This window comes from Drosophila serrata, unplaced genomic scaffold (assembly GCF_035046125.1).
Source record: "Drosophila serrata isolate PLE 108 unplaced genomic scaffold, ASM3504612v1 contig_165, whole genome shotgun sequence".
Taxonomy (NCBI): Eukaryota; Metazoa; Arthropoda; class Insecta; order Diptera; family Drosophilidae; genus Drosophila; species Drosophila serrata.
Genome location: NW_028257063.1, coordinates 4,224,483 through 4,251,386, shown reverse-complemented (window position 1 = coordinate 4,251,386; position 26,904 = coordinate 4,224,483). Strand labels below are relative to the sequence as shown.

The window sequence follows — 26,904 nt, the reverse complement described above, 5'->3', positions numbered from 1 at the left end:
GACCCCATAAATCATATATATTCTTGATCAGAATTAAACGGCGAGTCGATCTAGCTATATTTTAAAGAAAATAAATTTTTTCAATTTTTGTCGATTTTTGTAAAAAATGATAAGGGGTTACATCATTAAAATTTCCGAAAAATGGCAAAAATTTTAGGTTTTAAACTGAGTATGCAGCTTTGTAAACCTCTTAAAAACTAACATAGGAAAGCAGTCCGAATTAAAATTAATGCATTTTTGGCTTAGTTATGAGATTTTTAGTTTTTTATGTGTAGGAAAAAATTGTCATATAAAATTATAGATAAATATATCTGTTCAAAGAATGCTACTATAATTTCAGTCATTTTAAGTTTTAAAAATGTTAAACTGAGTATGCAGATTTATTGTCCTATTAACAGAAAACATAGGAATGAATAAAAAAAGGTCATAAAATTATAGAAAAATGGTATTTTAATTTCAGTCAGAAGCTTGTAATGCAGTGAAGGAGTCATTTCCGACCCCATAAATCATATATATTCTTGATCAGAATTAAACGGCGAGTCGATCTAGCTATATTTTAAAGAAAATAAATTTTTTCAATTTTTGTCGATTTTTGTAAAAAATGATAAAAAAAAAATCATTAAAATTTCCGAAAAATGGCAAAAATTTTAGGTTTTAAACTGAGTATGCAGCTTTGTTAACCTCTTAAAAACTAACATAGGAAAGCAGTCCGAATTAAAATTAATGCATTTTTGGCTTAGTTATGAGATTTTTAGTTTTTGATGTGTAGGAAAAAATTGTCATATAAAATTATAGATAAATATATCTGTTCAAAGAATGCTACTATAATTTCAGTCATTTTAAGTTTTAAAAATGTTAAACTGAGTATGCAGATTTATTGTCCTATTAACAGAAAACATAGGAAAGCAATCCGAATTAAAATTAATGTATTTTTGGATTAGTTATGAATTTTTTAAACTTTGATTTGAACAAAAAAAGGTCATAAAATTATAGAAAAATGGTATTTTAATTTCAGTCAGAAGCTTGTAATGCAGTGAAGGAGTCATTTCCGACCCCATAAATCATATATATTCTTGATCAGAATTAAACGGCGAGTCGATCTAGCTATATTTTAAAGAAAATAAATTTTTTCAATTTTTGTCGATTTTTGTAAAAAATGATAAGGGGTTACATCATTAAAATTTCCGAAAAATGGCAAAAATTTTAGGTTTTAAACTGAGTATGCAGCTTTGTTAACCTCTTAAAAACTAACATAGGAAAGCAGTCCGAATTAAAATTAATGCATTTTTGGCTTAGTTATGAGATTTTTAGTTTTTGATGTGTAGGAAAAAATTGTCATATAAAATTATAGATAAATATATCTGTTCAAAGAATGCTACTATAATTTCAGTCATTTTAAGTTTTTAAAATGTTAAACTAAGTATGCAGATTTATTGTCCTATTAACAGAAAACATAGGAAAGCTTTCTGAATTAATATTAATGTATTTTTGGATTAGTTATGAATTTTTTAAACTTTGGTTTGAATAAAAAAAGGTCATAAAATTATAGAAAAATGGTATTTTAATTTCAGTCAGAAGCTTGTAATGCAGTGAAGGAGTCATTTCCGACCCCATAAATCATATATATTCTTGATCAGAATTAAACGGCGAGTCGATCTAGCTATATTTTAAAGAAAATAAATTTTTTCAATTTTTGTCGATTTTTGTAAAAAATGATAAGGGGTTACATCATTAAAATTTCCGAAAAATGGCAAAAATTTTAGGTTTTAAACTGAGTATGCAGCTTTGTTAACCTCTTAAAAACTAACATAGGAAAGCAGTCCGAATTAAAATTAATGCATTTTTGGCTTAGTTATGAGATTTTTAGTTTTTGATGTGTAGGAAAAAATTGTCATATAAAATTATAGATAAATGTATCTGTTCAAAGAATGCTACTATAATTTCAGTCATTTTAAGTTTTAAAAATGTTAAACTGAGTATGCAGATTTATTGTCCTATTAACAGAAAACATAGGAAAGCATTCCGAATTAAAATTAATGCATTTTTGGATTAGTTATGAATTTTTTAAACTTTGATTTGAATAAAAAAAGGTCATAAAATTATAGAAAAATGGTATTTTAATTTCAGTCAGAAGCTTGTAATGCAGTGAAGGAGTCATTTCCGACCCCATAAATCATATATATTCTTGATCAGAATTAAACGGCGAGTCGATCTAGCTATATTTTAAAGAAAATAAATTTTTTCAATTTTTGTCGATTTTTGTAAAAAATGATAAGGGGTTACATCATTAAAATTTCCGAAAAATGGCAAAAATTTTAGGTTTTAAACTGAGTATGCAGCTTTGTAAACCTCTTAAAAACTAACATAGGAAAGCAGTCCGAATTAAAATTAATGTATTTTTGGCTTAGTTATGAGATTTTTAGTTTTTGATGTGTAGGAAAAAATTGTCATATAAAATTATAGATAAATGTATCTGTTCAAAGAATGCTACTATAATTTCAGTCATTTTAAGTTTTAAAAATGTTAAACTGAGTATGCAGATTTATTGTCCTATTAACAGAAAACATAGGAAAGCATTCCGAATTAAAATTAATGCATTTTTGGATTAGTTATGAATTTTTTAAACTTTGGTTTGAATAAAAAAAGGTCATAAAATTATAGAAAAATGGTATTTTAATTTCAGTCAGAAGCTTGTAATGCAGTGAAGGAGTCATTTCCGACCCCATAAATCATATATATTCTTGATCAGAATTAAACGGCGAGTCGATCTAGCTATATTTTAAAGAAAATAAATTTTTTCAATTTTTGTCGATTTTTGTAAAAAATGATAAGGGGTTACATCATTAAAATTTCCGAAAAATGGCAAAAATTTTAGGTTTTAAACTGAGTATGCAGCTTTGTAAACCTCTTAAAAACTAACATAGGAAAGTAGTCCGAATTAAAATTAATGTATTTTTGGCTTAGTTATGAGATTTTTAGTTTTTGATGTGTAGGAAAAAATTGTCATATAAAATTATAGATAAATGTATCTGTTCAAAGAATGCTACTATAATTTCAGTCATTTTAAGTTTTTAAAATGTTAAACTAAGTATGCAGATTTATTGTCCTATTAACAGAAAACATAGGAAAGCTTTCTGAATTAATATTAATGTATTTTTGGATTAGTTATGAATTTTTTAAACTTTGGTTTGAATAAAAAAAGGTCATAAAATTATAGAAAAATGGTATTTTAATTTCAGTCAGAAGCTTGTAATGCAGTGAAGGAGTCATTTCCGACCCCATAAATCATATATATTCTTGATCAGAATTAAACGGCGAGTCGATCTAGCTATATTTTAAAGAAAATAAATTTTTTCAATTTTTGTCGATTTTTGTAAAAAATGATAAGGGGTTACATCATTAAAATTTCCGAAAAATGGCAAAAATTTTAGGTTTTAAACTGAGTATGCAGCTTTGTTAACCTCTTAAAAACTAACATAGGAAAGCAGTCCGAATTAAAATTAATGCATTTTTGGCTTAGTTATGAGATTTTTAGTTTTTGATGTGTAGGAAAAAATTGTCATATAAAATTATAGATAAATATATCTGTTCAAAGAATGCTACTATAATTTCAGTCATTTTAAGTTTTAAAAATGTTAAACTGAGTATGCAGATTTATTGTCCTATTAACATAAAACATAGGAAAGCATTCCGAATTAAAATTAATGCATTTTTGAATTAGTTATGAATTTTTTAAACTTTGATTTGAATAAAAAAAGGTCATAAAATTATAGAAAAATGGTATTTTAATTTCAGTCAGAAGCTTGTAATGCAGTGAAGGAGTCATTTCCGACCCCATAAATCATATATATTCTTGATCAGAATTAAACGGCGAGTCGATCTAGCTATATTTTAAAGAAAATAAATTTTTTCAATTTTTGTCGATTTTTGTAAAAAATGATAAAAAAAAAATCATTAAAATTTCCGAAAAATGGCAAAAATTTTAGGTTTTAAACTGAGTATGCAGCTTTGTTAACCTCTTAAAAACTAACATAGGAAAGCAGTCCGAATTAAAATTAATGCATTTTTGGCTTAGTTATGAGATTTTTAGTTTTTGATGTGTAGGAAAAAATTGTCATATAAAATTATAGATAAATATATCTGTTCAAAGAATGCTACTATAATTTCAGTCATTTTAAGTTTTAAAAATGTTAAACTGAGTATGCAGATTTATTGTCCTATTAACAGAAAACATAGGAAAGCAATCCGAATTAAAATTAATGTATTTTTGGATTAGTTATGAATTTTTTAAACTTTGATTTGAACAAAAAAAGGTCATAAAATTATAGAAAAATGGTATTTTAATTTCAGTCAGAAGCTTGTAATGCAGTGAAGGAGTCATTTCCGACCCCATAAATCATATATATTCTTGATCAGAATTAAACGGCGAGTCGATCTAGCTATATTTTAAAGAAAATAAATTTTTTCAATTTTTGTCGATTTTTGTAAAAAATGATAAGGGGTTACATCATTAAAATTTCCGAAAAATGGCAAAAATTTTAGGTTTTAAACTGAGTATGCAGCTTTGTTAACCTCTTAAAAACTAACATAGGAAAGCAGTCCGAATTAAAATTAATGCATTTTTGGCTTAGTTATGAGATTTTTAGTTTTTGATGTGTAGGAAAAAATTGTCATATAAAATTATAGATAAATATATCTGTTCAAAGAATGCTACTATAATTTCAGTCATTTTAAGTTTTTAAAATGTTAAACTAAGTATGCAGATTTATTGTCCTATTAACAGAAAACATAGGAAAGCTTTCTGAATTAATATTAATGTATTTTTGGATTAGTTATGAATTTTTTAAACTTTGGTTTGAATAAAAAAAGGTCATAAAATTATAGAAAAATGGTATTTTAATTTCAGTCAGAAGCTTGTAATGCAGTGAAGGAGTCATTTCCGACCCCATAAATCATATATATTCTTGATCAGAATTAAACGGCGAGTCGATCTAGCTATATTTTAAAGAAAATAAATTTTTTCAATTTTTGTCGATTTTTGTAAAAAATGATAAGGGGTTACATCATTAACATTTCCGAAAAATGGCAAAAATTTTAGGTTTTAAACTGAGTATGCAGCTTTGTTAACCTCTTAAAAACTAACTAGGAAAGCAGTCCGAATTAAAATTAATGCATTTTTGGCTTAGTTATGAGATTTTTAGTTTTTGATGTGTAGGAAAAAATTGTCATATAAAATTATAGATAAATGTATCTGTTCAAAGAATGCTACTATAATTTCAGTCATTTTAAGTTTTTAAAATGTTAAACTAAGTATGCAGATTTATTGTCCTATTAACAGAAAACATAGGAAAGCTTTCTGAATTAATATTAATGTATTTTTGGATTAGTTATGAATTTTTTAAACTTTGGTTTGAATAAAAAAAGGTCATAAAATTATAGAAAAATGGTATTTTAATTTCAGTCAGAAGCTTGTAATGCAGTGAAGGAGTCATTTCCGACCCCATAAATCATATATATTCTTGATCAGAATTAAACGGCGAGTCGATCTAGCTATATTTTAAAGAAAATAAATTTTTTCAATTTTTGTCGATTTTTGTAAAAAATGATAAGGGGTTACATCATTAAAATTTCCGAAAAATGGCAAAAATTTTAGGTTTTAAACTGAGTATGCAGCTTTGTTAACCTCTTAAAAACTAACATAGGAAAGCAGTCCGAATTAAAATTAATGCATTTTTGGCTTAGTTATGAGATTTTTAGTTTTTGATGTGTAGGAAAAAATTGTCATATAAAATTATAGATAAATATATCTGTTCAAAGAATGCTACTATAATTTCAGTCATTTTAAGTTTTAAAAATGTTAAACTGAGTATGCAGATTTATTGTCCTATTAACAGAAAACATAGGAAAGCATTCCGAATTAAAATTAATGCATTTTTGGATTAGTTATGAATTTTTTAAACTTTGATTTGAATAAAAAAAGGTCATAAAATTATAGAAAAATGGTATTTTAATTTCAGTCAGAAGCTTGTAATGCAGTGAAGGAGTCATTTCCGACCCCATAAATCATATATATTCTTGATCAGAATTAAACGGCGAGTCGATCTAGCTATATTTTAAAGAAAATAAATTTTTTCAATTTTTGTCGATTTTTGTAAAAAATGATAAGGGGTTACATCATTAAAATTTCCGAAAAATGGCAAAAATTTTAGGTTTTAAACTGAGTATGCAGCTTTGTAAACCTCTTAAAAACTAACATAGGAAAGCAGTCCGAATTAAAATTAATGTATTTTTGGCTTAGTTATGAGATTTTTAGTTTTTGATGTGTAGGAAAAAATTGTCATATAAAATTATAGATAAATGTATCTGTTCAAAGAATGCTACTATAATTTCAGTCATTTTAAGTTTTAAAAATGTTAAACTGAGTATGCAGATTTATTGTCCTATTAACAGAAAACATAGGAAAGCATTCCGAATTAAAATTAATGCATTTTTGGATTAGTTATGAATTTTTTAAACTTTGGTTTGAATAAAAAAAGGTCATAAAATTATAGAAAAATGGTATTTTAATTTCAGTCAGAAGCTTGTAATGCAGTGAAGGAGTCATTTCCGACCCCATAAATCATATATATTCTTGATCAGAATTAAACGGCGAGTCGATCTAGCTATATTTTAAAGAAAATAAATTTTTTCAATTTTTGTCGATTTTTGTAAAAAATGATAAGGGGTTACATCATTAAAATTTCCGAAAAATGGCAAAAATTTTAGGTTTTAAACTGAGTATGCAGCTTTGTAAACCTCTTAAAAACTAACATAGGAAAGCAGTCCGAATTAAAATTAATGTATTTTTGGCTTAGTTATGAGATTTTTAGTTTTTGATGTGTAGGAAAAAATTGTCATATAAAATTATAGATAAATGTATCTGTTCAAAGAATGCTACTATAATTTCAGTCATTTTAAGTTTTTAAAATGTTAAACTAAGTATGCAGATTTATTGTCCTATTAACAGAAAACATAGGAAAGCTTTCTGAATTAATATTAATGTATTTTTGGATTAGTTATGAATTTTTTAAACTTTGGTTTGAATAAAAAAAGGTCATAAAATTATAGAAAAATGGTATTTTAATTTCAGTCAGAAGCTTGTAATGCAGTGAAGGAGTCATTTCCGACCCCATAAATCATATATATTCTTGATCAGAATTAAACGGCGAGTCGATCTAGCTATATTTTAAAGAAAATAAATTTTTTCAATTTTTGTCGATTTTTGTAAAAAATGATAAGGGGTTACATCATTAAAATTTCCGAAAAATGGCAAAAATTTTAGGTTTTAAACTGAGTATGCAGCTTTGTTAACCTCTTAAAAACTAACATAGGAAAGCAGTCCGAATTAAAATTAATGCATTTTTGGCTTAGTTATGAGATTTTTAGTTTTTGATGTGTAGGAAAAAATTGTCATATAAAATTATAGATAAATATATCTGTTCAAAGAATGCTACTATAATTTCAGTCATTTTAAGTTTTAAAAATGTTAAACTGAGTATGCAGATTTATTGTCCTATTAACATAAAACATAGGAAAGCATTCCGAATTAAAATTAATGCATTTTTGAATTAGTTATGAATTTTTTAAACTTTGATTTGAATAAAAAAAGGTCATAAAATTATAGAAAAATGGTATTTTAATTTCAGTCAGAAGCTTGTAATGCAGTGAAGGAGTCATTTCCGACCCCATAAATCATATATATTCTTGATCAGAATTAAACGGCGAGTCGATCTAGCTATATTTTAAAGAAAATAAATTTTTTCAATTTTTGTCGATTTTTGTAAAAAATGATAAGGGGTTACATCATTAAAATTTCCGAAAAATGGCAAAAATTTTAGGTTTTAAACTGAGTATGCAGCTTTGTAAACCTCTTAAAAACTAACATAGGAAAGCAGTCCGAATTAAAATTAATGCATTTTTGGCTTAGTTATGAGATTTTTAGTTTTTTATGTGTAGGAAAAAATTGTCATATAAAATTATAGATAAATATATCTGTTCAAAGAATGCTACTATAATTTCAGTCATTTTAAGTTTTAAAAATGTTAAACTGAGTATGCAGATTTATTGTCCTATTAACAGAAAACATAGGAATGAATAAAAAAAGGTCATAAAATTATAGAAAAATGGTATTTTAATTTCAGTCAGAAGCTTGTAATGCAGTGAAGGAGTCATTTCCGACCCCATAAATCATATATATTCTTGATCAGAATTAAACGGCGAGTCGATCTAGCTATATTTTAAAGAAAATAAATTTTTTCAATTTTTGTCGATTTTTGTAAAAAATGATAAAAAAAAAATCATTAAAATTTCCGAAAAATGGCAAAAATTTTAGGTTTTAAACTGAGTATGCAGCTTTGTTAACCTCTTAAAAACTAACATAGGAAAGCAGTCCGAATTAAAATTAATGCATTTTTGGCTTAGTTATGAGATTTTTAGTTTTTGATGTGTAGGAAAAAATTGTCATATAAAATTATAGATAAATATATCTGTTCAAAGAATGCTACTATAATTTCAGTCATTTTAAGTTTTAAAAATGTTAAACTGAGTATGCAGATTTATTGTCCTATTAACAGAAAACATAGGAAAGCAATCCGAATTAAAATTAATGTATTTTTGGATTAGTTATGAATTTTTTAAACTTTGATTTGAACAAAAAAAGGTCATAAAATTATAGAAAAATGGTATTTTAATTTCAGTCAGAAGCTTGTAATGCAGTGAAGGAGTCATTTCCGACCCCATAAATCATATATATTCTTGATCAGAATTAAACGGCGAGTCGATCTAGCTATATTTTAAAGAAAATAAATTTTTTCAATTTTTGTCGATTTTTGTAAAAAATGATAAGGGGTTACATCATTAAAATTTCCGAAAAATGGCAAAAATTTTAGGTTTTAAACTGAGTATGCAGCTTTGTAAACCTCTTAAAAACTAACATAGGAAAGCAGTCCGAATTAAAATTAATGCATTTTTGGCTTAGTTATGAGATTTTTAGTTTTTGATGTGTAGGAAAAAATTGTCATATAAAATTATAGATAAATATATCTGTTCAAAGAATGCTACTATAATTTCAGTCATTTTAAGTTTTAAAAATGTTAAACTGAGTATGCAGATTTATTGTCCTATTAACAGAAAACATAGGAATGAATAAAAAAAGGTCATAAAATTATAGAAAAATGGTATTTTAATTTCAGTCAGAAGCTTGTAATGCAGTGAAGGAGTCATTTCCGACCCCATAAATCATATATATTCTTGATCAGAATTAAACGGCGAGTCGATCTAGCTATATTTTAAAGAAAATAAATTTTTTCAATTTTTGTCGATTTTTGTAAAAAATGATAAGGGGTTACATCATTAAAATTTCCGAAAAATGGCAAAAATTTTAGGTTTTAAACTGAGTATGCAGCTTTGTTAACCTCTTAAAAACTAACATAGGAAAGCAGTCCGAATTAAAATTAATGCATTTTTGGCTTAGTTATGAGATTTTTAGTTTTTGATGTGTAGGAAAAAATTGTCATATAAAATTATAGATAAATATATCTGTTCAAAGAATGCTACTATAATTTCAGTCATTTTAAGTTTTAAAAATGTTAAACTGAGTATGCAGATTTATTGTCCTATTAACAGAAAACATAGGAAAGCAATCCGAATTAAAATTAATGCATTTTTGGATTAGTTATGAATTTTTTAAACTTTGATTTGAACAAAAAAAGGTCATAAAATTATAGAAAAATGGTATTTTAATTTCAGTCAGAAGCTTGTAATGCAGTGAAGGAGTCATTTCCGACCCCATAAATCATATATATTCTTGATCAGAATTAAACGGCGAGTCGATCTAGCTATATTTTAAAGAAAATAAATTTTTTCAATTTTTGTCGATTTTTGTAAAAAATGATAAGGGGTTACATCATTAAAATTTCCGAAAAATGGCAAAAATTTTAGGTTTTAAACTGAGTATGCAGCTTTGTAAACCTCTTAAAAACTAACATAGGAAAGCAGTCCGAATTAAAATTAATGCATTTTTGGCTTAGTTATGAGATTTGTAGTTTTTGATGTGTAGGAAAAAATTGTCATATAAAATTATAGATAAATATATCTGTTCAAAGAATGCTACTATAATTTCAGTCATTTTAAGTTTTAAAAATGTTAAACTGAGTATGCAGATTTATTGTCCTATTAACAGAAAACATAGGAATGAATAAAAAAAGGTCATAAAATTATAGAAAAATGGTATTTTAATTTCAGTCAGAAGCTTGTAATGCAGTGAAGGAGTCATTTCCGACCCCATAAATCATATATATTCTTGATCAGAATTAAACGGCGAGTCGATCTAGCTATATTTTAAAGAAAATAAATTTTTTCAATTTTTGTCGATTTTTGTAAAAAATGATAAGGGGTTACATCATTAAAATTTCCGAAAAATGGCAAAAATTTTAGGTTTTAAACTGAGTATGCAGCTTTGTTAACCTCTTAAAAACTAACATAGGAAAGCAGTCCGAATTAAAATTAATGCATTTTTGGCTTAGTTATGAGATTTTTAGTTTTTGATGTGTAGGAAAAAATTGTCATATAAAATTATAGATAAATATATCTGTTCAAAGAATGCTACTATAATTTCAGTCATTTTAAGTTTTAAAAATGTTAAACTGAGTATGCAGATTTATTGTCCTATTAACAGAAAACATAGGAAAGCAATCCGAATTAAAATTAATGTATTTTTGGATTAGTTATGAATTTTTTAAACTTTGATTTGAACAAAAAAAGGTCATAAAATTATAGAAAAATGGTATTTTAATTTCAGTCAGAAGCTTGTAATGCAGTGAAGGAGTCATTTCCGACCCCATAAATCATATATATTCTTGATCAGAATTAAACGGCGAGTCGATCTAGCTATATTTTAAAGAAAATAAATTTTTTCAATTTTTGTCGATTTTTGTAAAAAATGATAAGGGGTTACATCATTAAAATTTCCGAAAAATGGCAAAAATTTTAGGTTTTAAACTGAGTATGCAGCTTTGTAAACCTCTTAAAAACTAACATAGGAAAGCAGTCCGAATTAAAATTAATGCATTTTTGGCTTAGTTATGAGATTTTTAGTTTTTGATGTGTAGGAAAAAATTGTCATATAAAATTATAGATAAATATATCTGTTCAAAGAATGCTACTATAATTTCAGTCATTTTAAGTTTTAAAAATGTTAAACTGAGTATGCAGATTTATTGTCCTATTAACAGAAAACATAGGAATGAATAAAAAAAGGTCATAAAATTATAGAAAAATGGTATTTTAATTTCAGTCAGAAGCTTGTAATGCAGTGAAGGAGTCATTTCCGACCCCATAAATCATATATATTCTTGATCAGAATTAAACGGCGAGTCGATCTAGCTATATTTTAAAGAAAATAAATTTTTTCAATTTTTGTCGATTTTTGTAAAAAATGATAAGGGGTTACATCATTAAAATTTCCGAAAAATGGCAAAAATTTTAGGTTTTAAACTGAGTATGCAGCTTTGTTAACCTCTTAAAAACTAACATAGGAAAGCAGTCCGAATTAAAATTAATGCATTTTTGGCTTAGTTATGAGATTTTTAGTTTTTGATGTGTAGGAAAAAATTGTCATATAAAATTATAGATAAATATATCTGTTCAAAGAATGCTACTATAATTTCAGTCATTTTAAGTTTTAAAAATGTTAAACTGAGTATGCAGATTTATTGTCCTATTAACAGAAAACATAGGAAAGCAATCCGAATTAAAATTAATGCATTTTTGGATTAGTTATGAATTTTTTAAACTTTGATTTGAACAAAAAAAGGTCATAAAATTATAGAAAAATGGTATTTTAATTTCAGTCAGAAGCTTGTAATGCAGTGAAGGAGTCATTTCCGACCCCATAAATCATATATATTCTTGATCAGAATTAAACGGCGAGTCGATCTAGCTATATTTTAAAGAAAATAAATTTTTTCAATTTTTGTCGATTTTTGTAAAAAATGATAAGGGGTTACATCATTAAAATTTCCGAAAAATGGCAAAAATTTTAGGTTTTAAACTGAGTATGCAGCTTTGTAAACCTCTTAAAAACTAACATAGGAAAGCAGTCCGAATTAAAATTAATGCATTTTTGGCTTAGTTATGAGATTTGTAGTTTTTGATGTGTAGGAAAAAATTGTCATATAAAATTATAGATAAATATATCTGTTCAAAGAATGCTACTATAATTTCAGTCATTTTAAGTTTTAAAAATGTTAAACTGAGTATGCAGATTTATTGTCCTATTAACAGAAAACATAGGAATGAATAAAAAAAGGTCATAAAATTATAGAAAAATGGTATTTTAATTTCAGTCAGAAGCTTGTAATGCAGTGAAGGAGTCATTTCCGACCCCATAAATCATATATATTCTTGATCAGAATTAAACGGCGAGTCGATCTAGCTATATTTTAAAGAAAATAAATTTTTTCAATTTTTGTCGATTTTTGTAAAAAATGATAAGGGGTTACATCATTAAAATTTCCGAAAAATGGCAAAAATTTTAGGTTTTAAACTGAGTATGCAGCTTTGTTAACCTCTTAAAAACTAACATAGGAAAGCAGTCCGAATTAAAATTAATGCATTTTTGGCTTAGTTATGAGATTTTTAGTTTTTGATGTGTAGGAAAAAATTGTCATATAAAATTATAGATAAATATATCTGTTCAAAGAATGCTACTATAATTTCAGTCATTTTAAGTTTTAAAAATGTTAAACTGAGTATGCAGATTTATTGTCCTATTAACAGAAAACATAGGAAAGCAATCCGAATTAAAATTAATGCATTTTTGGATTAGTTATGAATTTTTTAAACTTTGATTTGAATAAAAAAAGGTCATAAAATTATAGAAAAATGGTATTTTAATTTCAGTCAGAAGCTTGTAATGCAGTGAAGGAGTCATTTCCGACCCCATAAATCATATATATTCTTGATCAGAATTAAACGGCGAGTCGATCTAGCTATATTTTAAAGAAAATAAATTTTTTCAATTTTTGTCGATTTTTGTAAAAAATGATAAGGGGTTACATCATTAAAATTTCCGAAAAATGGCAAAAATTTTAGGTTTTAAACTGAGTATGCAGCTTTGTTAACCTCTTAAAAACTAACATAGGAAAGCAGTCCGAATTAAAATTAATGCATTTTTGGCTTAGTTATGAGATTTTTAGTTTTTGATGTGTAGGAAAAAATTGTCATATAAAATTATAGATAAATATATCTGTTCAAAGAATGCTACTATAATTTCAGTCATTTTAAGTTTTAAAAATGTTAAACTGAGTATGCAGATTTATTGTCCTATTAACAGAAAACATAGGAAAGCAATCCGAATTAAAAGTAATGCATTTTTGGATTAGTTATGAATTTTTTAAACTTTGATTTAAATAAAAAAGATCATAAAATTATAGAAAAATGGTATTTTAATTTCAGTCAGAAGCTTGTAATGCAGTGAAGGAGTCATTTCCGACCCCATAAATCATATATATTCTTGATCAGAATTAAACGGCGAGTCGATCTAGCTATATTTTAAAGAAAATAAATTTTTTCAATTTTTGTCGATTTTTGTAAAAAATGATAAGGGGTTACATCATTAAAATTTCCGAAAAATGGCAAAAATTTTAGGTTTTAAACTGAGTATGCAGCTTTGTTAACCTCTTAAAAACTAACATAGGAAAGCAGTCCGAATTAAAATTAATGCATTTTTGGCTTAGTTATGAGATTTTTAGTTTTCGATGTGTAGGAAAAAATTGTCATATAAAATTATAGATAAATATATCTGTTCAAAGAATGCTACTATAATTTCAGTCATTTTAAGTTTTAAAAATGTTAAACTGAGTATGCAGATTTATTGTCCTATTAACAGAAAACATAGGAAAGCAATCCGAATTAAAAGTAATGCATTTTTGGATTAGTTATGAATTTTTTAAACTTTGATTTAAATAAAAAAGATCATAAAATTATAGAAAAATGGTATTTTAATTTCAGTCAGAAGCTTGTAATGCAGTGAAGGAGTCATTTCCGACCCCATAAATCATATATATTCTTGATCAGAATTAAACGGCGAGTCGATCTAGCTATATTTTAAAGAAAATAAATTTTTTCAATTTTTGTCGATTTTTGTAAAAAATGATAAGGGGTTACATCATTAAAATTTCCGAAAAATGTCAAAAATTTTAGGTTTTAAACTGAGTATGCAGCTTTGTTAACCTCTTAAAAACTAACATAGGAAAGCAGTCCGAATTAAAATTAATGCATTTTTGGCTTAGTTATGAGATTTTTAGTTTTTGATGTGTAGGAAAAAATTGTCATATAAAATTATAGATAAATATATCTGTTCAAAGAACGCTACTATAATTTCAGTCATTTTAAGTTTTAAAAATGTTAAACTGAGTATGCAGATTTATTGTCCTATTAACAGAAAACATAGGAAAGCAATCCGAATTAAAATTAATGTATTTTTGGATTAGTTATGAATTTTTTAAACTTTGGTTTGAATAAAAAAAGGTCATAAAATTATAGAAAAATGGTATTTTAATTTCAGTCAGAAGCTTGTAATGCAGTGAAGGCCCCGACCCCATAAAAAGGTCATAAAATACCATTTTTCTATAATTTTATGACCTTTTTTTATTCAAACCAAAGTTTAAAAAATTGATAACTAATCCAAAAATGCATTAATTTTAATTCGGATTGCTTTCCTATGTTTTCTGTTAATAGGACAATAAATCTGCATACTCATTTTAACATTTTTAAAATGACTGAAATTATAGTAGCATTCTTTGAACAGATATATTTATCTATAATTTTATATGACAATTTTTTCCTACACATAAAAAACTAAAAATCTCATAACTAAGCCAAAAATGCATTAATTTTAATTCGGACTGCTTTCCTATGTTAGTTTTTAAGAGGTTAACAAAGCTGCATACTCAGTTTAAAACCTAAAATTTTTGCCATTTTTCGGAAATTTTAATGATGTAACCCCTTATCATTTTTTACAAAAATCGACAAAAATTGAAAAAATTTATTTTCTTTAAAATATAGCTAGATCGACTCGCCGTTTAATTCTGATCAAGAATATATATGATTTATGGGGTCGGAAATGACTCCTTCACTGCATTACAAGCTTCTGACTGAAATTAAAATACCATTTTTCTATAATTTTTTGACCTTTTTTTATTCAAATCAAAGTTTAAAAAATTCATAACTAATCCAAAAATGCATTAATTTTAATTCGGATTGCTTTCCTATGTTTTCTGTTAATAGGACAATAAATCTGCATACTCAGTTTAACATTTTTAAAATGACTGAAATTATAGTAGCATTCTTTGAACAGATATATTTATCTATAATTTTATATGACAATTTTTTCCTACACATAAAAAACTAAAAATCTCATAACTAAGCCAAAAATGCATTAATTTTAATTCGGACTGCTTTCCTATGTTAGTTTTTAAGAGGTTAACAAAGCTGCATACTCAGTTTAAAACCTAAAATTTTTGCCGTTTTTCGGAAATTTTAATGATGTAACCCCTTATCATTTTTTACAAAAATCGACAAAAATTGAAAAAATTTATCGACTAGATCGACTCGCCGTTTAATTCTGATCAAGAATATATATGATTTATGGGGTCGGAAATGACTCCTTCACTGCATTACAAGCTTCTGACTGAAATTAAAATACCATTTTTCTATAATTTTTTGACCTTTTTTTATTCAAATCAAAGTTTAAAAAATTCATAACTAATCCAAAAATACATTAATTTTAATTCGGATTGCTTTCCTATGTTTTTTGTTAATAGGACAATAAATCTGCATACTCAGTTTAACATTTTTAAAACTTAAAATGACTGAAATTATAGTAGCATTCTTTGAACAGATATATTTATCTATAATTTTATATGACAATTTTTTCCTACACATCAAAAACTAAAAATCTCATAACTAAGCCAAAAATGCATTAATTTTAATTCGGACTGCTTTCCTATGTTAGTTTTTAAGAGGTTAACAAAGCTGCATACTCAGTTTAAAACCTAAAATTTTTGCCATTTTTCGGAAATTTTAATGATGTAACCCCTTATCATTTTTTACAAAAATCGACAAAAATTGAAAAAATTTATTTTCTTTAAAATATAGCTAGATCGACTCGCCGTTTAATTCTGATCAAGAATATATATGATTTATGGGGTCGGAAATGACTCCTTCACTGCATTACAAGCTTCTGACTGAAATTAAAATACCATTTTTCTATAATTTTTTGACCTTTTTTTATTCAAATCAAAGTTTAAAAAATTCATAACTAATCCAAAAATACATTAATTTTAATTCGGATTGCTTTCCTATGTTTTTTGTTAATAGGACAATAAATCTGCATACTCAGTTTAACATTTTTAAAACTTAAAATGACTGAAATTATAGTAGCATTCTTTGAACAGATATATTTATCTATAATTTTATATGACAATTTTTTCCTACACATCAAAAACTAAAAATCTCATAACTAAGCCAAAAATGCATTAATTTTAATTCGGACTGCTTTCCTATGTTAGTTTTTAAGAGGTTAACAAAGCTGCATACTCAGTTTAAAACCTAAAATTTTTGCCATTTTTCGGAAATTTTAATGATGTAACCCCTTATCATTTTTTACAAAAATCGACAAAAATTGAAAAAATTTATTTTCTTTAAAATATAGCTAGATCGACTCGCCGTTTAATTCTGATCAAGAATATATATGATTTATGGGGTCGGAAATGACTCCTTCACTGCATTACAAGCTTCTGACTGAAATTAAAATACCATTTTTCTATAATTTTTTGACCTTTTTTTATTCAAATCAAAGTTTAAAAAATTCATAACTAATCCAAAAATACATTAATTTTAATTCGGATTGCTTTCCTATGTTTTTTGTTAATAGGACAATAAATCTGCATACTCAGTTTAACATTTTTAAAACTTAAAATGACTGAAATTATAGTAGCATTCTTTGAACAGATATATTTATCTATAATTTTATATGACAATTTTTTCCTACACATCAAAAACTAAAAATCTCATAACTAAGCCAAAAATGCATTAATTTTAATTCGGACTGCTTTCCTATGTTAGTTTTTAAGAGGTTAACAAAGCTGCATACTCAGTTTAAAACCTAAAATTTTTGCCATTTTTCGGAAATTTTAATGATGTAACCCCTTATCATTTTTTACAAAAATCGACAAAAATTGAAAAAATTTATTTTCTTTAAAATATAGCTAGATCGACTCGCCGTTTAATTCTGATCAAGAATATATATGATTTATGGGGTCGGAAATGACTCCTTCACTGCATTACAAGCTTCTGACTGAAATTAAAATACCATTTTTCTATAATTTTTTGACCTTTTTTTATTCAAATCAAAGTTTAAAAAATTCATAACTAATCCAAAAATACATTAATTTTAATTCGGATTGCTTTCCTATGTTTTTTGTTAATAGGACAATAAATCTGCATACTCAGTTTAACATTTTTAAAACTTAAAATGACTGAAATTATAGTAGCATTCTTTGAACAGATATATTTATCTATAATTTTATATGACAATTTTTTCCTACACATCAAAAACTAAAAATCTCATAACTAAGCCAAAAATGCATTAATTTTAATTCGGACTGCTTTCCTATGTTAGTTTTTAAGAGGTTAACAAAGCTGCATACTCAGTTTAAAACCTAAAATTTTTGCCATTTTTCGGAAATTTTAATGATGTAACCCCTTATCATTTTTTACAAAAATCGACAAAAATTGAAAAAATTTATTTTCTTTAAAATATAGCTAGATCGACTCGCCGTTTAATTCTGATCAAGAATATATATGATTTATGGGGTCGGAAATGACTCCTTCACTGCATTACAAGCTTCTAACTGAAATTAAAATACCATTTTTCTATAATTTTTTGACCTTTTTTTATTCAAATCAAAGTTTAAAAAATTCATAACTAATCCAAAAATACATTAATTTTAATTCGGATTGCTTTCCTATGTTTTTTGTTAATAGGACAATAAATCTGCATACTCAGTTTAACATTTTTAAAACTTAAAATGACTGAAATTATAGTAGCATTCTTTGAACAGATATATTTATCTATAATTTTATATGACAATTTTTTCCTACACATCAAAAACTAAAAATCTCATAACTAAGCCAAAAATGCATTAATTTTAATTCGGACTGCTTTCCTATGTTAGTTTTTAAGAGGTTAACAAAGCTGCATACTCAGTTTAAAACCTAAAATTTTTGCCATTTTTCGGAAATTTTAATGATGTAACCCCTTATCATTTTTTACAAAAATCGACAAAAATTGAAAAAATTTATTTTCTTTAAAATATAGCTAGATCGACTCGCCGTTTAATTCTGATCAAGAATATATATGATTTATGGGGTCGGAAATGACTCCTTCACTGCATTACAAGCTTCTGACTGAAATTAAAATACCATTTTTCTATAATTTTTTGACCTTTTTTTATTCAAATCAAAGTTTAAAAAATTCATAACTAATCCAAAAATACATTAATTTTAATTCGGATTGCTTTCCTATGTTTTTTGTTAATAGGACAATAAATCTGCATACTCAGTTTAACATTTTTAAAACTTAAAATGACTGAAATTATAGTAGCATTCTTTGAACAGATATATTTATCTATACTTTTATATGACAATTTTTTCCTACATATCAAAAACTAAAAATCTCATAACTAAGCCAAAAATGCTTTAATTTTAATTCGGACTGCTTTCCTATGTTAGTTTTTAAGAGGTTAACAAAGCTGCATACTCAGTTTAAAACCTAAAATTTTTGCCATTTTTCGGAAATTTTAATGATGTAACCCCTTATCATTTTTTACAAAAATCGACAAAAATTGAAAAAATTTATTTTCTTTAAAATATAGCTAGATCGACTCGCCGTTTAATTCTGATCAAGAATATATATGATTTATGGGGTCGGAAATGACTCCTTCACTGCATTACAAGCTTCTGACTGAAATTAAAATACCATTTTTCTATAATTTTTTGACCTTTTTTTATTCAAATCAAAGTTTAAAAAATTCATAACTAATCCAAAAATACATTAATATTAATTCAGAAAGCTTTCCTATGTTTTCTGTTAATAGGACAATAAATCTGCATACTTAGTTTAACATTTTAAAAACTTAAAATGACTGAAATTATAGTAGCATTCTTTGAACAGATACATTTATCTATAATTTTATATGACAATTTTTTCCTACACATCAAAAACTAAAAATCTCATAACTAAGCCAAAAATGCATTAATTTTAATTCGGACTGCTTTCCTATGTTAGTTTTTAAGAGGTTAACAAAGCTGCATACTCAGTTTAAACCCTAAAATTTTTGCCATTTTTCGGAAATTTTAATGATTTTTTTTTTTATCATTTTTTACAAAAATCGAGAAAAATTGAAAAAATTTATTTTCTTTAAAATGACTCCTTCACTGCATTACAAGCTTCTGACTGAAATTAAAATACCATTTTTCTATAATTTTTTGACCTTTTTTTATTCAAATCAAAGTTTAAAAAATTCATAACTAATCCAAAAATGCATTAATATTAATTTTTCGGAAATTTTAATGATGTAACCCCTTATCATTTTTTACAAAAATCGACAAAAATTGAAAAAATTTATTTTCTTTAAAATATAGCTAGATCGACTCGCCGTTTAATTCTGATCAAGAATATATATGATTTATGGGGTCGGAAATGACTCCTTCACTGCATTACAAGCTTCTGACTGAAATTAAAATACCATTTTTCTATAATTTTATGACCTTTTTTTATTCATTCCTATGTTTTCTGTTAATAGGACAATAAATCTGCATACTCAGTTTAACATTTTAAAAACTTAAAATGACTGAAATTATAGTAGCATTCTTTGAACAGATACATTTATCTATAATTTTATATGACAATTTTTTCCTACACATCAAAAACTAAAAATCTCATAACTAAGCCAAAAATGCATTAATTTTAATTCGGACTGCTTTCCTATGTTAGTTTTTAAGAGGTTAACAAAGCTGCATACTCAGTTTAAACCCTAAAATTTTTGCCATTTTTCGGAAATTTTAATGATTTTTTTTTTTATCATTTTTTACAAAAATCGAGAAAAATTGAAAAAATTTATTTTCTTTAAAATGACTCCTTCACTGCATTACAAGCTTCTGACTGAAATTAAAATACCATTTTTCTATAATTTTTTGACCTTTTTTTATTCAAATCAAAGTTTAAAAAATTCATAACTAATCCAAAAATGCATTAATATTAATTTTTCGGAAATTTTAATGATGTAACCCCTTATCATTTTTTACAAAAATCGACAAAAATTGAAAAAATTTATTTTCTTTAAAATATAGCTAGATCGACTCGCCGTTTAATTCTGATCAAGAATATATATGATTTATGGGGTCGGAAATGACTCCTTCACTGCATTACAAGCTTCTGACTGAAATTAAAATACCATTTTTCTATAATTTTATGACCTTTTTTTATTCATTCCTATGTTTTCTGTTAATAGGACAATAAATCTGCATACTCAGTTTAACATTTTTAAAACTTAAAATGACTGAAATTATAGTAGCATTCTTTGAACAGATATATTTATCTATAATTTTATATGACAATTTTTTCCTACACATCAAAAACTAAAAATCTCATAACTAAGCCAAAAATGCATTAATTTTAATTCGGACTGCTTTCCTATGTTAGTTTTTAAGAGGTTAACAAAGCTGCATACTCAGTTTAAAACCTAAAATTTTTGCCATTTTTCGGAAATTTTAATGATGTAACCCCTTATCATTTTTTACAAAAATCGACAAAAATTGAAAAAATTTATTTTCTTTAAAATATAGCTAGATCGACTCGCCGTTTAATTCTGATCAAGAATATATATGATTTATGGGGTCGGAAATGACTCCTTCACTGCATTACAAGCTTCTGACTGAAATTAAAATACCATTTTTCTATAATTTTATGACCTTTTTTTGTTCAAATCAAAGTTTAAAAAATTCATAACTAATCCAAAAATGCATTAATTTTAATTCGGATTGCTTTCCTATGTTTTCTGTTAATAGGACAATAAATCTGCATACTCAGTTTAACATTTTTAAAACTTAAAATGACTGAAATTATAGTAGCATTCTTTGAACAGATATATTTATCTATAATTTTATATGACAATTTTTTCCTACACATCAAAAACTAAAAATCTCATAACTAAGCCAAAAATGCATTAATTTTAATTCGGACTGCTTTCCTATGTTAGTTTTTAAGAGGTTAACAAAGCTGCATACTCAGTTTAAAACCTAAAATTTATGCCATTTTTCGGAAATTTTAATGATGTAACCCCTTATCATTTTTTACAAAAATCGACAAAAATTGAAAAAATTTATTTTCTTTAAAATATAGCTAGATCGACTCGCCGTTTAATTCTGATCAAGAATATATATGATTTATGGGGTCGGAAATGACTCCTTCACTGCATTACAAGCTTCTGACTGAAATTAAAATACCATTTTTTTTATAATTTTATGACCTTTTTTTGTTCAAATCAAAGTTTAAAAAATTCATAACTAATCCAAAAATGCATTAATTTTAATTTGGAAAGCTTTCCTATGTTTTCTGTTAATAAGACAATAAATCTGCATACTTTGTATTATCTGAAAAATGGTATTCTAATTTCAGTCGGAAACTTGTTATGTTGTCATATAAATATGTATATATGTTCCTCAGAACTCGGTTAAGGAATTGAGGTCCAGCTTTTCATTCACCTAAATTGATAAGAATTGTTTATATTTTTTCGCGTTATAAGTGACTAATGTGTGTAGGCAAGTCTTGAATGAAAACATTTACTCTCTGAGCTGTGATGCAAACACTCTATATTTTTTCCCCGAATAGTCTACGTCACTGCCCTTTCCGAGTAGGCATTACTCACTTCATTAACTGAATGCCGGTGCATGGAATAACGAAATAATGGAGTCGCCATGAAAAGCCGAACAATGAAGTATTACACGGTGAGTTGCGCACGCGTGCTCAGCCACCCGCAGGTAATTGCCAAATTTCCCTTTCTGATAAGCTTATATACCTAACAAAAGTTAAAAGCTTATTGGATGGAAAGGCAGAACCAGCATCTTATTGCAAAGTAATTTCCCTGTCTGCCTTTCGCGGGTTCTGTTATCAGCCCTCAGCTCCGTCGCGTGTGTGTATATATAATTTGTTGTTCATTAAATGAGAATGTGCTAATGACTTTAGCTATAGCCGAGGCCCGAGCTCAAGTCTCTACCGACCGGCGATCGGTTTCAGTGTTCAATGCAATCAGCTCTCGTCAACACAGCACGCAAAAAATGCAGTCCACTGTGAGAGTTCCCTTTGCGTTTTTCTGCATTTTGGTGACTGGAATTCTGGGTCAGGATGTAAAGCCCGAGCTTCCAGAGTACTTGCCGCCACCCACCACCACGCAGGAGGTGATCATAGAGGTCCCGACGACTACAACAACAACAGAAATTCCAACAACAATTGCAATTGAGGAAACTACCATAATTACAAACGAGGATGTCACAACTGTGCCAACAGAGGAACTTACAACAATGCCAACAACTCCAACAGAACCTACAACTACAACTTCAACAACAACAACAACTATACCTACGGATGTTCCAACAACAATTGCAGTTGAGGAAACTACTGTTTTACCAACAACTTCAACTACAGAACCCATCACTACAATTTCAACAACAACTACCCAAAGAGAACCAATATATCCCACCTACTCACCACCCTCCATACCGCCTTATCTGCGACCTACGTCCTCGAGACGTCCTTTTTACACCACTAAGAATCCTTGGAGTTGGGATGAACCCGCAGAACGGTGCTATCTGAAGGAGCAGCCTGAGTATATAACAAACTGTTGGGGTAAGTGGGAAACAAGGTCGTCGTCAATGGGGGAATCCAACTCATTATCTGTTTTTATTTTTCGCAGGCTTTGGCTGGCCGTCGTTCACTTGTTATCGCTGCTGTTATTACCCGAACAGTAATTTTGCCGGATGCAGTAGACTCCATCGGGGGCGTTGTGGGTGGTTTTACTAAGGGAAAGTCTAGGTAAAACACCTGTTGTATATATAAATTGGAAGCAATATAAAAAATAAGTTTGAGAGCGTTTTCCGGAGTAAAAAGTTATTATTTAATAAATTCGGAGAGTAATATATGAGTTAAAAATGATTAAAACACGGATACAACTTTAAATCTCTTCAAATAATTGCTTCCTGTTACCTTTTCTGTGATCTCTACTTCTAAAGTCCATTCTAATCCAGAGTATAAACGTTGCCCAAATTAAGGAAACAGTCCTTGAGATGCTGCTGGGTCTCGCAGAAATCGGGGAAGGGCGGGGCCAGCACATCGTACATGATCCTGATGAGATCAATGAACTTGGCCAATGCCTGCGAGTACTCTCCCGTTTCGTAGAGCCTCTTGGCAGTTCGCGTCATCATCTCAGTGTCCTGCATGACCTTGAGTCCCTTGAGGATGTTGGTTATCTCGCCGCAGGTCACACACTTCACCATAAAATCATTGCAGCTGGGCGGCACCTCAATAACGGCGGCACAATTGTTCGGGGCATCGCACCGGAAGCGAATCACATCCCTGGGAAGATCCTCGAACCGGGGCCAATTGTCGATGCAGGCGTCGCAGGTGCACTCGAACCAGTAAAGCTCCTTGAGACGACTCTGGCGATCCGAGCGCTCATCCTGCGTGTATATCGGACCATAGTTCTCATTGATGGGCAGGCCAGCTTCAATCGGACGAACGCTGTTGATATGGATGGTGGTTCCTCGGAAATACCTAACCACGCCGGGATCACAGGAGTGATTGAACAGGGCCAAGGTGGGATAGATGGCTCCACCAATGAAAATGGATTTCTCGCGTTTCGTCGAGCTAAACTTGTGAAGTTCAGCCACCTCGTGGGTATTGAACTGGATGAACTGCAGACTGCGCAGGATCAAAGAGCAAATGGCTTTCACCTCATCGGGCTTGGGCTCGGAACCAAAGTATCCACTGGCTTGCAGGCAACGGGTCAGAAAGCGAGCCATGAGGACATGTTGGAAGAAGTTAGAGGGCTGCCTTTCACCCTGATGTCTCTCCAACTGAGCCACTCGACGGAAGTCGTCCTTGGGGAGGCTGCAAAAGAAGGACTTATAGTGAAATCTTATAAGAAATGAAGGACTCTCCTACCTGATCAACTCCTCTGGTGCCAACTCCTCATCTATGGTGGGCTTAAGCTTCAAGAAATAATCCAAGGGTTTGCTGGCAAAGATCCTTAAGGCTATATGATTGTTAATAGAGGCACCCGATCGCCAGATAATGGGCACTATACCACACTCGTATTTATGATACTTTTTCGAAGCCTCATTGCGGCATTGCTCAGAGCAATAAATGACATCGGAGCAACGGGGACAGGCCACAGGAACCACAGTCCTAAAATCATACTAAGTAACTAAAGGATCTTGGTAGGAATATATCTCCAATATTACCTCACAAAGCAATTCTCGCAATGGGTCTTGGCAAACTTCTCCAGGAGAACGGCTACAAAAGGTCGCTCCACGAGCAGCTCTTCGCCGGCTTTAACATCCGCGGAGGCTCGGGCAAAACGACCCTCCTGACGATTCTGATCAATCCTTACCAAGGGACTCACCAACTCATTCTCCAGCGGGACGGGTTGAGCCACATCCAAGGCCACCATTCGCTTTTGCTGCTTGGCCTCCTGCTTGGCAGTGCGTGGATCATGTTGCAGCATCTTGATCATGGTCATGGCATCCAGACTGAGCTTGGAACGCTTGTCAGAGGTGAGTGTGGAGTCATCCATGGCGGTGATGCATTTTCTTAGAGGGAAAAATAAGGATTATATAGGGTTTATGATGATCTAAAAGGTAGTAAAATTACTTAAAAGCCTCAATGGTATGGGGATAATCCTTCAGAGCCATGAAGCAACGCGCCTGACGTTCGTATAATTTGTAGATCAAGTCCTTGGGATAGCCTAGGTCCAAGGCTCTCTTGATATCAATTAAACATTCTCTGGAAATTGGGGAAAATAATTACAAGTTAAAGATATAATATAGACTATCTTCCCCAAGACAAACTTTAAGAATCTTTTGAGATATACTGATACCTTGATTACTTACTGATACTTCTGCATGTGATACAAGGTTGCCGAGCGATTGGCCAATACAATGCGGATTTCTGCCACTAAAATATAAATTAAATCAAATAAAATATAGAAATTCATACATTATAATTAATTATTTACCATTTTCATTGGGCAATGCAACATAGCTCCTAGTATATAGCATCATCGCCTCCAGCCATTTCTTGCCCTTGAAGGCGGCGGTGGCCCGCTCCTTGATCTCCGCCGCCAGAGATGCGTTCTTGCCGGTGAATTCCTGGTTCACCACCAGGTTGGCATCCCCCTTACGCACCCAGGCCAGCTGGTCCACATAGGCCACGCGCTCCTCATCGCTCCCGCAGGCGGCTAACTTGGAAATATCCGTCTCACACACGGCTCCAGCCTCCTCCTTAAGCTTCAGATAGTATTCGGCAAAGAAGCCCGGCTTCTGGCTGAGAGGAGTTTTCATTTTATCACTTAATTTAACTCAGAAATTATGCAAGTTTATAGAGGAATTATTCTAGGTTTTTCCTTTTGCTGTACACTCAGCCAGAAAACTGCAGAAGAACTGATTGAGGAAAATGCGACACGACAGCGTGTGGCAGCTTTTTTGGGGTTTTATTTTTAGACGAAAGAGTATGGGAAGTATTAATGAAGAGAAGAAATCAAAAAATATATAGAGAGGAGAAAACGAGAGAGAAGAAAGCACTAAGAGAAAGAGCGTGCGATAAGGTTTTGTTTACAAACAAAAACTAGTTTGTGTACATAGTTTTAAGCTATTTTTAGTAATAGACGAAAAGGCTTATCAAACTAATCAAAGTAGTTGAAATTAAGCTAAATTTTTCGACAAATTTAAAGATTATTAAAAGAATAAACGCTGTTAAAGTATTTTTAGTTTTTAGCCATGCCCGTCTGTCAATTACTATGCAAACTACTCCCAAAGTATTAAAGCTATCTGAATGACCCATTGCAGTTTGTCTTCTATATACTCGGACTAGTATATGAGTTAAAACGGGCCGGATCAAACGACTATATCCTATAGCTGCCATAGGAAATATAGGAACATTAAGAAAAATTTGTAACTTTTCCAGTTCACAACAAATTTTCATCCAAAGCCATAAAGCATTTTGATTACTTAATAATTTCGGTTTTAATTTTATCAATATCGGCCGACTATATCATATAGCTTCCATTGAAACGATCGTTAAATGTATGTCGCTCTCTTTTCCTGTGTCTCTCTAGAGATATGCCTTTCACTCAAGAGACAACTCTTTCTCTCTTTCGCTCTCTCACTCTTACTTTCTCTGTTCTCTTTACCCGAACACTATAAATACCAGGCTCTACCATTGCTGGGCCCTCATTCCGTGTGCGGCGTCCCCTCTGTTAACATCTTTAGTGATAGTGGAAGTGATAGTGGTTGCCCTTCGACCTCAATAATATTACCTGACCAATGCAATACTTCTGGGTAACCAGGAAGAAGCTCAACACGAACATAACACTACACTTATGGGAATTAAGCAATGACAAAAGAGGAGGAGAACCCTCACTGGGGTTAGGCTTAAGCAAGTCAATTTTAACAAAATATAAAAGCGATCTGGGTCTAGCATCTGATATTTTAGCTATGAATTTGTTTTTCAATAAATTTCCTAATTGC

General features: G+C 28.9%; 2 protein-coding genes across 4 annotated transcripts in view; one reads left to right on the top strand and one right to left on the bottom strand.

The window, feature by feature from the left end:
* Positions 1-22,193: 22,193 nt before the first annotated feature.
* LOC110179355 (uncharacterized) lies at positions 22,194-23,338 on the top strand. The gene is made up of 2 exons (XM_020946868.2): positions 22,194-23,008; positions 23,076-23,338. Exons 1-2 carry the CDS (start codon positions 22,339-22,341, stop codon positions 23,180-23,182), a joined length of 777 nt encoding a protein of 258 aa, XP_020802527.2. The 5' UTR covers positions 22,194-22,338; the 3' UTR covers positions 23,183-23,338.
* Smyd4-3 (SET and MYND domain containing, class 4, member 3) overlaps positions 23,253-26,904 on the bottom strand; it is a 27,628-nt gene continuing 23,976 nt past the window's right edge. Inside the window, exons 3-8 of one of the 3 annotated variants that reach the window (XM_086827321.1) lie at positions 25,395-25,698; positions 25,270-25,333; positions 25,031-25,162; positions 24,622-24,969; positions 24,323-24,565; positions 23,253-24,268 (exon numbers count right to left, since the gene is read on the bottom strand). In XM_086827321.1, the coding sequence (XP_086683447.1) occupies positions 23,398-24,268; positions 24,323-24,565; positions 24,622-24,969; positions 25,031-25,162; positions 25,270-25,333; positions 25,395-25,440 (1,704 nt within the window). In that variant the 5' untranslated portion in view covers positions 25,441-25,698 and the 3' untranslated portion in view covers positions 23,253-23,397. Of the gene's footprint in view, positions 24,269-24,322; positions 24,566-24,621; positions 24,970-25,030; positions 25,163-25,269; positions 25,334-25,394; positions 25,824-26,904 lie in introns of those variants that run through there. The other 2 variants (XM_020946862.2, XM_020946861.2) reach the window with 2 other exon arrangements.